This window comes from Geotrypetes seraphini, chromosome 2, assembly GCF_902459505.1.
Source record: "Geotrypetes seraphini chromosome 2, aGeoSer1.1, whole genome shotgun sequence".
Classification (NCBI taxonomy): domain Eukaryota; kingdom Metazoa; phylum Chordata; class Amphibia; order Gymnophiona; family Dermophiidae; genus Geotrypetes; species Geotrypetes seraphini.
The window spans coordinates 263,380,869-263,394,802 of NC_047085.1; the positions used below are offsets into that span (position 1 = coordinate 263,380,869).

Below are 13,934 nucleotides of genomic sequence, written 5' to 3' on the forward strand. Positions count from 1 at the left end.
TGATAAGAGCAGTCATTTCAGAAACCAGGGTCTGTCTCAAAATCTGGTCATAGAAGGAACAAGCAGAGATCCATTGGCGGCAGTGACCAATCATAGCAAGAAAAGTAAGCATGTCTTTCTTGGTAGCTGGGCGGGGCCAACCCAGAATAGCAGCAATGCAGAAAGTGCAGATTTTCCTTTGACCATGAGACAGGACAAAACCCAGGTATTTCACTTCAGATGTACACCAGTGCAGTTTATTTCATGACACCTTGTGACCACACACAGACAACCATTATAAAAGATACAAACTATCAGCCTGACAGGTCTCCTGAATTATGGAACACAAAAGTTGTACAAAATGAGAATAGGACCATGAGGGGCAGTGCATGACTTTGTAGAATAGCCCGAAGGACATTCCACACTAGGTATACTGTTGCTTAAAGGTGAAGGCAGCCTCACCAAAGGGACTAAAATAAAACATTCTTTAGGATAATGACAGAAAAAAATCATTGGCTGCCGGTGGAATGGTGGAAGAAACATAAGTGCAATGAGAATTACCAAAACTCTAACAGCCCGAAATCTAGGACGAAACAGGGAATGCCATTAGCTTTGACAACAAGAGCGATGGGCGTATTATAAGAAGAGATGGTGGTTTTGATAATGCCGGAGAAAAGTCAAGAGACGAGCAGTGGAATCTCACCTTACTGCTTGATAAAACCAAGAATGAGTAACTTCAAAGAAGCACTATAGGGGGTCAGTGGAAGCCCAAACAGAGAAGTCTGGGGGAAGGGACAAAAACATTCATGCACAGACCCTGATAATGAAAGCAAAGAACAGATTAGCTTTGCTCTGCACAAGAAAGAAAACCTCTAAAACGGAATTTTTTAAACGCACAAAATTAGTCAGGATTAAAAGGAAGACAAGAAATAGTGCTTGTGTACAAACTACAAGGGAAAGATCTTAGACTGATTCAACCAGCGCTTTCAATTCATTCCACATAACAGCATGTCCTACCTCAGTAGTAAACATTGGTGACACAGAAAGATGGGAGCTGAAGGAAAAATGTCATACACACACACAGCCGTACAAGTCTCATTTGTCTAGGAGTAAGTGCCTTTATGACTCATTACAAAACCCATATAACAATGCAAAAATATTCGCTTATCTTACCTTATAAGCGAGGTACAGTAATAAGAGACAATAAAATCTTATACTCTATAAAAGTTTTTAACCTTACAAATGACAGAGTGGGCAGGGGGGTTCTATAAATAATTTCATTCTTTCCGAAAGAATGGCAGCTGCTTATATATATGAGGGGCGCTTACCAAAAGTACCCCGAGATTTTTCCCAAAAAAACTCCATAATAGAACCCAAAGCTTGAACTTAAAATAAAGGGTGGGTACAGGTCACCACTACCCAGTGAGTATTAAAGAACAGAAAAAATTCAGAAATACTCACAAAATACCGGTGATATCATCTGCCCATCGCGGACAAGTCCCCAACTGAAAAGGATTCAGGTCCCAATTCCTGCCCCATACTTTCTCTGTCTCTGTCATTTGTAAGTCAGGTACCTGGGGACACATCTTAAAGACCAGAAACCATCTTTCAAATATGTCCGTCCTTTATTATGAGATTCACATATTTATACGAATCAGGTTTGCCAGCATGTGTCAGCATGTGACGTAAATACAAACCATATATGGATACAGGTCACATGAAACTTTAAACACATCAGCATTTCTTCTATCTGGAGATTGAAGTCCACAGAGGGTCAGAAAAAGCCTTAACCAGCAGAGACCCTAATCTAAATCTGTCTGTAAATACGGCTTAACAAAACAATTGAATTCACTTCACTACAACTCTGTTTAAACATTCATGTCAAAGAAAGAAAGACAAACATAGATGTCCTTATACCATCTTCAAAGAAGGGAAAGATAAACAGGGCCTACCTTTGCATCTTTAAACAACATATGCCTAAGGACACTTACTAAAGTTCTGATACGTGTCCGTTCAGGGAGGGGCAATGGATTCATTGTGGTGCTGGCAGAAGATCATCCTTTGCCACACCTAGATGCACCATGAGATTCAGCAACCTCTGGGATCCTTTCAAGAATAATGCTGTTTGAGAGACACCTCTCAAGCAGCATTATTCTTGCAGCCCAAGAGGGTCTCTCTCCCCCCCCCCGTCCTCCCCAGTTCTCTCCTGACTAAACAACCCCTAAAAAGCATTGGCGGTCCTTTGGGAGTCTGGGAAGGGGTGATCCTAGGATCTAGGGAAGCGCATCATGGGATTCAGGGCGGGGTGTGTCTTTGGTTAGTTGCTTCTGCCTGGTCCAGCATCTTCCTGAAAATGGCACCTCTAGCAGTAGTCACATTCAAAAACTCTCTGGATTCCCCTGGCCCCCCTCCCAAAGGACCACCAATGCTTTTTAACAGGTGGGCAGGAATTATGCCAGGGTGATTTTGTTGGAGGGGGGGCCCTTCTCCTTGCGACCCAAAGACCCTTGGTGGTAAAATAACCCCAGTAAAAATCTAGGGTTATTTCCAGTGAGTTTGGGGCCATAATGTGACTTGCGCTGTATCACTGCAAGTCATATTAGGGCATTTGCATAGTAATGAGATATGCAATATATATTTTTTTATATTTTGCATCCCATTACTACCTAACATTCAGTGACTTAAATATGACTGCAGAATTTTAGGTTAGGCAGTGTTAAAAGGTCCAAATAATGTGACTTAAGGTCCTAATGTTGCTTGACGAAAAGTAAAACCCACCATTACTGAACTAGAAATTACCTTGCAGTGATAAAAGACATTACTATTAACTGTCAATAAAGATAACTTGCATTATCATAATAGCCACTGTCTGAATGTCCGGTGAAATAAATGAGCTTTTAAAAGTTTCCTAAAGGTGAGAACATGAGTACTGTAACTTTCCTTATTTCATATGGTAAAGTGTTCCATAAAGTTAGTCCCACTACAAAAAGTAGACCTATATTCTTCCAACCAAATTTGTTTAAATGTAGAAATCTGCAGACATAATTTGTCCATAGAGCCCTGTGAGACTGATATATTCTCAATGTGGAAGAGACAGGTATCAATACTATCATTCAATGCACAATGAACTCATGAAAGAACCTTAAATTAGCACACCCAAAATAGGTAGCAATTTTGAAAAGTGATGTAATGTTTAAATTGAGAAATTCCTGTTAACAAATCGGGCTGCTGAACTTTGGGTGACCTGCAAAGCTCAGAAGCAATGCAGTGGAACAATGGTCTGAAAATTTTTAACAGTTAAATAATCCTTCAAACGTCAAACTAATTGAAAATTGTAATAAACCATCTTCATTACTTGGTGCAAACGGAAACACATCGAAACAGAAGAATCCAATAATATTCTCAGGAGTTCATTACAGGCAACTGTAAAGAGTCTTTGGGTCTAGTCTTTTGGACTCTAACAAAGTGGTTCTCAACCCTGTCCTGGGGGACCCCCAGCCAGTTGGGCTTTCAAAATATCCATAATGAATACGCATAAGTCGTATTTGCATGCCTGTCTCCTCCATTATATGCAAATCTCTCTCATGCATATTCATTAGGGATATCCTGAAAACCCAACTGGCTGGGGGTCCCCCAGGATAGGATAGGGTTGAGAACCACTGCTCTAACACATGGGGTCCCTTGTGAGCACAAGATATGAGTTCCTTGGTTTAAATTTTTAATTTCAAATTATAGGTTTTATGATTTTAGCCTACACCTTTAGGCCCTGATTCTATAAAAGACGCCTACAGTTAGGCACTTAAATTGGTGCGCCTAGCTGATCTAAGTGCCTAACTTACAACCCCCCCCCCCCCCACTCCTTTTATGAAGCCGCGTTAGGCTTTTTTATCGCTAGCTATAGTGGTATTAGCTCACGGAGCTAACACCACCGTGTCCAGCGATAAAAAAGCCTAATGCGGCTTCATAAAAGGGAGGGGGGTGTAATGTTTAAAATTGGCTTAATCAGCACTGATAATTGAGAGTGCCATTAAAAAACAAGAAATTATTATAAATTAATTTGCCGGTAGGCGTTTACACCGAGGCGCCTACCGACAAGTAGACATGGTTAAGAGCGAATTCAGGGTGGAGTTTGGACGTGAATTGAGTTAGGTGTCAATAGGCACCTACCTTAGGTGCACTCATTTAGGTCAAGAAAACCCTGCCCTAAATGGAATGCACCTAAGGATTTTACGCTTCATATTCTAAAGCGCACGAGGACAAAGGCGCACCGACAACCGAGCATGGACAACTGAGCCGAAGAAAAAAACGTATTTTAAAGGGCTCCGATGGGGGGTGTTGGTGGGGAACCCCCCCCACTTTACTTAATAGAGATCGCACTGGCGTTGTGGGGGGTTTGGGGGGTTGTAACCCCCCTCATTATACAGGACTTTTTCCCTGTTTTTTAGGGAAAAAGTTACGTTTTCAGTATAATGTGGGGAGTTACACCCCCACACCCCCCAACATGGCAGCGTGAGGCAGCACGATCCCTAGTAAGTAGAGTGAGGGGGTTCCCCCCACACCCCCCGTCAGAGCCCTTTAAAATACGGGTTTTCTTCGGCATGATTAAACCCTGCGCTCAGTTGTCCGCGCTCAGTTGTCGGCACGCCTTTGTACTCGTGTGCTTTTGACCCGTCACTGGATTTTACGCTTACCGGTATATTGGTGCTCTAATGTATTTCAGTAGCATAATTAATTAAAATAACTACCTCTGAATGTTATAGGTAAGGGCGGTGAAGGAGGAGAGTATTTGCAGGGATGCTTGGGGTTGGAATAGATCTTAGCAGGGACGGGCGGGTATGGGTTAGATCCCAGTGGTCTGCCTTAATAATTTGTGTATTCTGTTAATGTGCTATAAGATGAAAAATCACTGCACTAATGTAAGGAGAAATTGATCTCTGACTAATCCAGTCAGTGCACTTTGAGTGAGGGAGTGGAGGCCCTAACAGGCCTGTACAGCTGCTGCATCAGGCCCAGGACAGGCCTGGAACAGGGAATCAACCACCAAATTCAACCTTCCACTAAGAAAAAGGAGATTAAACTTTATATGAACCAGTCTTATGGACCATGAAGGAACCGGAGAACGGACCCTGAAGATTTGCTAAGATAAAAAAAAAAATCCTAACCACAGAGTTCCTGCTGGGGAAAGAGAAATCAATGAATATGGACATTTTGATCAAAGGCTCAGAAAGTCCTGAAGAAAAGCATGCTGGGGTAGATATTCTGTGAGTGGTGCTCAGCATTTTGCTGACCATTACCTTAGGCCTTAGGCATCTGAGCCAATCAGGACCTTAGGCTCCTCCCTCTGTAACCCAGGATAGGTGGAGGAAAGGGGATGTTTGGGGGGGAGCTTGAAGTGGGGGTGGGCCTTTGGTGGCAGGAAGGACTGGGCATCCCTCCTGTCAGTTTTCTTTCGCAGAGGGGTGGGTTCTGCTTGGCAGGTTGAAGTGGACATTCGTCCTGCCGTTTTCATTGGTGCGGAGGGTGAGGGGCAGTTTGTGGTGCCGGTTTGTCAGGGAGAGCCATCATTGACGGGCAGGGTGCTTTTTTTTATTTTATTTTATTTTTTTAATGGGACAGATATTGTACATGTGTAACATGCACAGCATCTGTGCCCATTAAAAAATTTTTAAAAAAGTTTCCTGCCCAAACAGCTGAGTGGCAGGAGGCTTTTCCCTGCCTCTTAGCTGTTTGTGCTTCCCCTGCCAGCTCTGCGCATCTGTGAGTCACTCTCACAGTGATCATCAGACAGCAGCGTCGGGGATTACGACGAACATCCACGTGAATCATTTGCATGCAGACTTTTTAGTGCATCAATAGCTCTTTCTGAATTGGCCAAAAAATTAGATCGGTGCAGACCCACACGTTCTTACCGATCCTCTTAGTGAATCTAGGCCAGAATCTTGAGTTGGCTGTAGAGGAGAAGGGTACAGATAAGAGAGACTTACCTGATGAGCGGAGTGCTTGGGGGGGGGGGGGAGTGTGGGGAGAGATGAAAGAGATACTGAGAAGCTGTGGAGCGAATACACTTGTAGGTCAGTAAAAGAAATAAAGCACACCACACACCCCCGCCAATGGTGATTTCTATGCTAATCAGTGCAGCTACATTACTGCACACTGATTACCGCAGAATTAGCACATCAGCCCTTACTGCCTACAAAAGAAGTGGCAGTATTTGTTCATATGATAATATTTTTATACAGGTTGTGCACTAACAGCAACATTAGCATATGGCCATTAATTGAAAAAAAATATCCAAATCAGTCATTTTCCAGTTGTAGTACAAATGCTTAAGGGTGCACTATAGCAACTTTTTAATGCAGTTTAAAGGACTTTATAGAAAACATACCTCTCTGAAAAACTTGGTTGCTGCCTGTCAAATTTCTGATCATTGGGGGGTTTTTTTTCTTCACCCTGTTGGGCAGAAGGGAATCCTAAATGCTGAATAATAATTCGCTCTCTGTCTCTCTTTGTTTCTGCTAGATTCTGAGCTCCCAGGATGAGTGGTACAAAGCAGAACTCCGAAGCTGTGAGGGATTTGTGCCTAAGAACTTCATTGAGTTACAAACACCCATGTAAGTTTAATAACAGTGTAATAGAGTGGACATCTTCCAAAGTAGCCACATCTCTACACCCTAAGGGGCTCATAATCAAAAGAAAAAAACATCTGAAAAGTGGCCTAAATGGCTACTTGGACGATCAAAAAGCCTGATTGTCCAAGTACCCATAATCAAAGCTGATTTTAGACATATCTAAAACCAGCTTAGGACTTTCCCCTGCCTCTAAACGCATAGGGAGAAAAGAGACGTTTTTAGAGGAGGGGAAACGGCGGGCGGTGGGCCAACCTAGACCTAGGCGTGCAGCAGGTATAACCAAAACTTTAGGCAGGTTGCCTAGTCGGCACTTATACAGGTCTAAGTGCCAAAAAGGGGCCGCTGAGCTGATCGTGGCTGCTGCGATCAGCTCAGCGGCCCCAGCAACCCGCCTACCCCTTACAGCAATGATCGCGGCAGGAGAGATGCCTCATCTCCCCTACCGTGATGCCATCACTCCTCTACCCGAACTGCTGCAACCCGCGGCAGGAGAGATGCCCCCAATCCCACCCCCATACCTGTTAAATGTTGGCCGGATGGATGGGTGCCAAGCCTGCCTGTCCGGCAGGCCAGCCGGCTCCGGAATGGGGCCCGATTGGCCCAGGCGGCTGAAACCCCACCCACAGGTGGGGCCTAAGGTGCCTGGGCCAACCAGAATAGGCCCGGGAGTCTTAGGCCCCTCCTGTGGGCGGGGCCTTAGGCACATGGTTCGGGTTGGGGGGGTTGGGGATCGCGGGGCAGGAGGGCTTGGGTTCCCTCCTGCCCCAATGTCGTATGTGTGTGGGAGGGGGGTGGATTCTGTAACCGGTGTTGTTTTTGACAGACACCGGTTACAGAATCCAGCTTTTAAGCGAAGGACTGGCTCCTCCTTCGCTTAAAAGCCCTTGTGTTGGACGTTTGGGGCTTAGGCGTTTTTTAGGTTCATTATGGGGTATAAGTTTAGACGTAGTGTGGTGGTCTGTGCGTTTAAACAGCTGAACGTAGAGGCAGGCCATGATAAAAAAAAACCTCCTTTTGGACGTTTTTTTAATTATGGACATTTTCCCTGCTTCTACTTTCAACGTTTAAGGCCTTAGGCCAAAAGGGGACTTAGACGTTTTTTTTTTTTATGCCCCTCTAACTGTCTTAAGAGTGTTTCTGTTTCAGAGCACAGAAAATTTTTTTTTTTCATGCCAAACAGCTAATCTTAGTTTTCGAGTCTGACTGAAGTAGGATTAAAAGAAAGTGCTACTCTGCTGACATCTAGTGGTTGTCCAAGATGTAGCACAGCAGTAGTGCTGATTCTGCAGTAGAGAATGACAGGGGGACCAATTTGTCACTGTCCCCGCAGGAACTCAATTTCCCTGTCCCGTCCCCACGAGTTTGTCACTGTCCCTGCCACATTCCTGTATGCTCCGCCTTAATAATAATAATAATTTTTATTATTATATACCGCCAAACCATTAGCTCAAGGCAGTTTACAACAAGAAAGGGCTGTACAAACAGTGAATTACATACAAAAGCATATCAAATATTTCTCAGAAAATACAAAATTGGCAATTAAGTCATATATTTATCAAACAAGTAAGTTTTAAGAATTTTTCTGAATAAATAGTACGTCTGAGCTTGGGGAATAAGAGCATTCCAACATGAATTCATTGCACTAGCCTGGAATGCAAAAATTTTTCCTAAAAACCTGTGGTTTTTCTGTGTATTCTTATTCAAAGTGGGAAGAGAGGTAGGTTGGTGTCAATCCAAATAAAACTTTAAAACATATAGAGTCAAATTTAAACAAAATTCTAGCCTCAAATAGCAACCAGTAGAACTTTAGATAATAAGGGCTTACATGGTCATATTTTTTTAAGGCCTCAAACAAACACTTATGATTTCAAAGTGTCTGAGGCTTGTGCAGATGAGGATGGAGCTTGCAGGAATGGGGTAGGGACAGGAAAAGAACTCGCACAGGATGGGACAGGAAAATGAGTGCCTGCGGGGACGGGGGAAAATTTGTCCTCGTGTCATTCTCTATTCTGCAGTCCTCTCCTCTACACAGTGGTGCCCAGGAAACCATCAAAGCAAGAGATCACTAGACCACAGACAGCAATGCTTTATTGGTTCCGTTTGGAGACCCCCTAACTCCAGAAGCTGTCTAGTGCTCTAACTGAATATGTCAGCCTAGCCCGACACTGCTGTGAAGTAAGGGGGCCATTTAATGGCTTCCGGCTTTTGCAGGAATCCTTCACTAATAGTTCTACTTAGTTATTCCAAGATTTATATTTGCCGTTATTACGGTTGTTGAGCCTGCAGCTTAATGTCTTCAGAAACTAACCCGACTGTGCTAATGAGGAATCCTTTGAAGCTTAACACAGTACTTCAGCTGGAAACACTTGAAAGAATAAAAATCTTTTTGAAGGGATTTTGGCTCCCCATGCAGTGGCAGCATTTTAGCTGTCTGTATGGTATTCAACGGCCCCTGACTGGCCCAAATGAAAAATGGGGACTTCTGAACTAAGCTGGTGTTTCTAAAACTCTTTAAACTGTAATCATACATAGATCCGTGAAATCACTGAAATGATCCTGTTAACAAAATCATTGTAAGTAACATTGCATGTGTGCATAATTTTCTCAGGTACAGCTTATGTTGACTGCAGTGTGGTTCTTCAGAACAGCTGGCTGATTCGCTCAAAATATGGGTTGGCCCTTGTGTGTAAAAAGGTTACCAGCTGGCTCCTAGTTATACAGAACTGCGTGATTCAGAATTACATTTATTCCATTGCTTGCATGAGTCCATAATAGGTTTGCCATCTGACTCTGGGGCCAAAGCAGAAATCTTTCAGTACAGTTACCATGGGTTAAACAGTGGGTTATATCAGAGTTTATCAACCTGCGGTACACGGACTGCCACCCGCCCCCTGCCTGCCCTCTGCTGCTGCTCACCAATACATTTAATTACACCCCCACCCACCCCCCGCTGCTGCTGCAACTCCAAAAGGGCCATGCAGCGATTAGCTGACCAGGACCTTCTCTCCGATGTCAGAATTGACATTGGTGGGAAGGCTTATGGACCGGCAGTGTGCAATTGCTGCATGCGCCTGGCCCTTTTAGAGTTGTGGCAGCAGAAGGGGGGTAATTAAATGGAGCGGGCGAATGGCGGTAGCGGGTGGCAGGGGGGGAGGAGCAATCGGCGGTGGGTCGGCTTGGGGGCAGGTAGGTTTTGGCACGTCTTCGAGGGAGGGAATAGAAAAGGACAATTGTTGGGCCTGAGTAACGAAAGAAATGAAAGAAAGAAAGGATGCACAATCAGAAGGAAGTGCAACCAGAGACTCATGAAATCACCAGACAACAAAGGTAGGAAAATTATTTTATTTTCAATTTAATGATCAAAATGTGTCAGTTTTGAGAATTTATATCTGCTGTCTATATTTTGCACTATATTTTTCTGGTTTTCTATAGTTGTTACTGAGGCGACATTGCATATTTTAAAGTCATCTGCCTTTTCATCTTTGAAAATCCCCCAAATATATATGATAATTAACCTTTTCTCTGCGTACAGTGTGCTTTGTGTTTTTTTTAATTTTGTGGTTACCATTATGTATTAACTAGTTTTTTAGCCCGTTACATTAACGGGCGCTAGAATAGATGTGTTGACTTAGGCATTTCTTTTCTTTCTTTTTCTTTCTTTCTGTCTCTCTCCCTACTCCCTTTCTTTCTTTCTGTCTGTCTGTCTTTCTTTCTGTCGCTCTCCCTTCCCCCTGTCTGTCTTTCTTTCTTTGTCTCTCTCCCCCTGTCTGTCTTTCTTTCTGTCTGTCTCTCTCCCTGGCCCCCTGTCTGTCTGTCTGTCTTTCTTTCTGTCTCTCTTCCTGTCCACTGTCTGTCTTTCTTTCTTTCAATCTCCCTGCCCCCTTTCTTTCTTTCTTTCTGCCTGTCTGTCTTTCTTCGGTGGCAGAAGATATTTCCCTGTCCCCAGAAGTTTTAGTATCAGGATTTACTTCACTGATATGCATTGCCACACTTCATAGGGGAATAATACTAAGAGAGAATTTTACAAGGAGCCATTCCATCTATAAATTTATTTACTTAATATACCACAATTCCTTTGGTTAAAGCGGTTTACCTACTAAAATCAGAAAGTTAGAAAAGAGCTCCATTTGTTGTAACTTACACACATTCAAGAGGAGTAAAGTATAACGTGCTCGCTGTGTAGGACCTGCAGATCATCCCCACAGGAGTTAATTAAAGGCCTGCTCAAATAAATATATTTTTAGGCCTTCTGGGGAGGGCTGATATTCTTCTAACTGACTGGGTTAAAGAATTCCAAAGCTTAGGCATGGAACACTGGCGGCAGAAGCAAGAATCAACATCTTGTTTTAATCTAAGTGATTTTCTCGAAGGGATCCAAAGAGAACCACTCGGTTCAAGGTATAAGCCAAGCTGATTTTGAAGCCCTAACAGAGAAAGAAAATAGTCCTCCTCTATCTCACCAGATCAATATCTTTCATGCAACACGGAGCTGACACTTGAGCTCAGTGAAAATTGTCATCCAGACTGTGTCACCTTGCTCTGTACTTATCATCAAGGATTTATACTTCAGGGCAAAATGATTCTAACTAAGGAATATATTGACTTATTCACCAGGCAATGCGTTACCACAATCGACGACGGAGGCAGCGTCTTCTGCGAAGGTTCCGGCGATGCAGCTGCTCTCCTTCCTGGCCTGACAGCCGCCTTGCCTCGAAGCCCTTCTCCCAGCAGCTGTCGCTCCGCGCGTCCTGGAGTCCTGAACTGGGAGGGAGTGTTGGAGTGCGGCGGGAAGGGGGGCTTGGGTTCTTCGCAGCCTAGATCGTTCCGTCCTGACTCTCCTCTTGACGGCTGGGTGGGGAGGAGGACCTGAGGATTGGCGCTGTCTCCAACCCGCCGCCGAGCCAGCCAATGGACATCATCGTTGTGACTGGCATTGTGAAGGGGCGGCGCAGTGTGGGAGAGGGGCCTTGAAAGCTGGGGAGTAGAAAAGAAACGGAGGTGTGGGCGAAAGTAAAAGGTACTCAGCTTAAGTTCATTTTTTAGTTCAAAGCTGACGCCGCGGCTTCTCTCTTGATCCCTGCCTGGTGCGGTTTGAGAGAGGAGCCGCGGCAGCGGCTTTGAGTTAAAAAATGGCAAGGAGAGTCTGTCAGCCTGCTCTGAGGGGAGGGGGGAAGTCCGCTGTCTTATCTGCCTCCAGTGACATAGTAAGCGCGCATGCGCACTCTTGCCGGCACATCCCGACAGATCAGATCTCAAGGAACACGCGGCGAGAGTGCGCATGCGCGCTTAGCATTTTATTATTATAGATAAGATTATATTGTGTGTATATGAAAAATGGATGGAAGAAATTGCATTACAATTAGTATTATTATTATGGGGGTGGAGTCAGGGGCAGAGTTTGGGTGGGTATGGGACGGAGTTTGGCCGGGAGTACTCAGTTGGTATTTGTTAGGCTAAGGGGGTACTTGGCTTGAAAATGTTGAGAAACATTGCTCTAGTTTGTTACACGTGGGGTTGCATTTTCCTTTTTGTTGTGGATATAATATGGCAAACATAATCCCCCCCCCCTTTACAAAAGTGCAGAAGACTGCCAGCTGGTTTGCCGAATGCTCTGCACTGCTCCAAAGGTCATAAAGTTCCTAAGAGCATTGGAGCAGTGCAGAGAATTCAATGCACCAGCCGGAGCTAGAAACATCTTCAGCACTTTAGTGAAAGGGGAGGGGGGATAGTGTGGTAAATATGGTGTATAGTATAGTGTGGTAGGACAAGGATGGCGAACAGTATGACAGAGTTTGGTAGAATATTGTATGACAAAACCTGGCATGGTCAGACATAGGATAAAGCACATCTTAACTGGCCAAGTGGCAGCTCCGCCTCCGAAATGCCCCCACAATAGCCAGTTTTCACTTCAGTATTAACTGTGGCACTAACCAATTAAGTACCACTGAAAATTAACAGCTAACCCCAGACAATTTAATCGGTCAGGAGCCATTTCTAGCTGGTTAAATCACTTTTGAATATCAACCTGCTGATGTGCAAGTACCATCGAATAAGTGGTTTCATACTTAAGGTGGAAATAGACTACAAAATCCTGAGTGGAGTACAATGGGTACAAGTGAATCGATTTTTCACTTCATCAAAAGTTACAAAGATTAGGGGGACACTCGATGAAGTTATAGGGAAATACTTTTAAAACCAATAGGAGGAAATTTATTTTCACTCAGAGAATAGTTAAGCTCTGGAATGCGTTGCCAGAGGATGTGGTAAGAGTGGATAGCGTAGCTGGTTTTAAGAAAGGTTTGGACAAGTTCCTGGAGGAAAAGTCCATAGGCTGTTATTGAGAAAGACATGGGGAAGCCATTGCTTGTCCTGTATTGGTAGCATAGAATATTGCTACTCCTTGGGTTTTGGCCAGGTACTATTGACCTGGATAGGCCACTGTGAGAACGGGTTACTGGGCTTGATGGACCATTGCCTGATCCAGTAAGGCTATTCTTTTGTTCTTATGACTACATGGGATTGAGGAAAATGACTCCCTTAATCCCTCGTGTAAAACCCAATAAAGCCATCCATCACATACAGGAAAGATCTTTAAGGTCATGGATTTGAGAACCAGGTGAACAGAGAACTGTTTGTGCTTCAATCCACAGGAAATACATACACTTTAAATCTCTTTTTTTACATTATTTATTAAGATTCATGAACAAAATATGTGAGTCCACAAGTTTGGAAGCCACATCATCCAGTGATATGTTGTTCGGAGAGAGAGAGAGAGAGAGATTTAGATACAGTATTTCTCAACTCAGTCTTGGAGTACCCCCTTGCAAGTCAGGTTTTCAGGATATCCACTATGAATATGTATGAAAGAAATTTGCATATAATGGAGGCAGTGTATGCAAATCAAGTTTATGCATATTCATTGTGGATATCCTGAAAACCCGACTGGCAAGGGGGTACTCCAGGACCGAGTTGAGAAACACTGATCTAGAGTACTTTTTGTCTGTGCCCTATTCACCACCAGGCCTAACAGAGATTTGCTTTGGCCACTGTAACAAGAACCCTGTATCAAAAATTTGTGTTTTTGATGTGTGCCCAATATGCTGGATGGTCACATGTGGCTGCATGGCGTATCTGGAAAGCTCGCTGCATCTGCAAATGTCACCTTCTCACTGTAAACGGTAAAAAGTGTTTAATAAACTGATCCAAGTTACAACTTCCTGTCATGCTAAATACAAAACACCGATATCATTAATTAGTGATTTAGGAAACATGTGCAAGGTAACAGCCACTTTGATTTCAGCTGAGTTTTGTTGGGCCACTATGTGA

The 13,934-nt window shown here is 43.8% G+C and overlaps 1 protein-coding gene across 1 annotated transcript in view; it reads left to right on the forward strand.

Moving 5' to 3' along the window:
* GRAP2 (GRB2 related adaptor protein 2) overlaps window positions 1–13,934 on the forward strand; it is a 366,164-nt gene that overhangs the window by 288,095 nt on the left and 64,135 nt on the right. Inside the window, exon 3 of the mRNA XM_033929515.1 lies at window positions 6,499–6,590. Within this exon, the coding sequence (XP_033785406.1) occupies window positions 6,499–6,590 (92 nt within the window). The remainder of the gene's footprint in view (window positions 1–6,498; window positions 6,591–13,934) is intronic.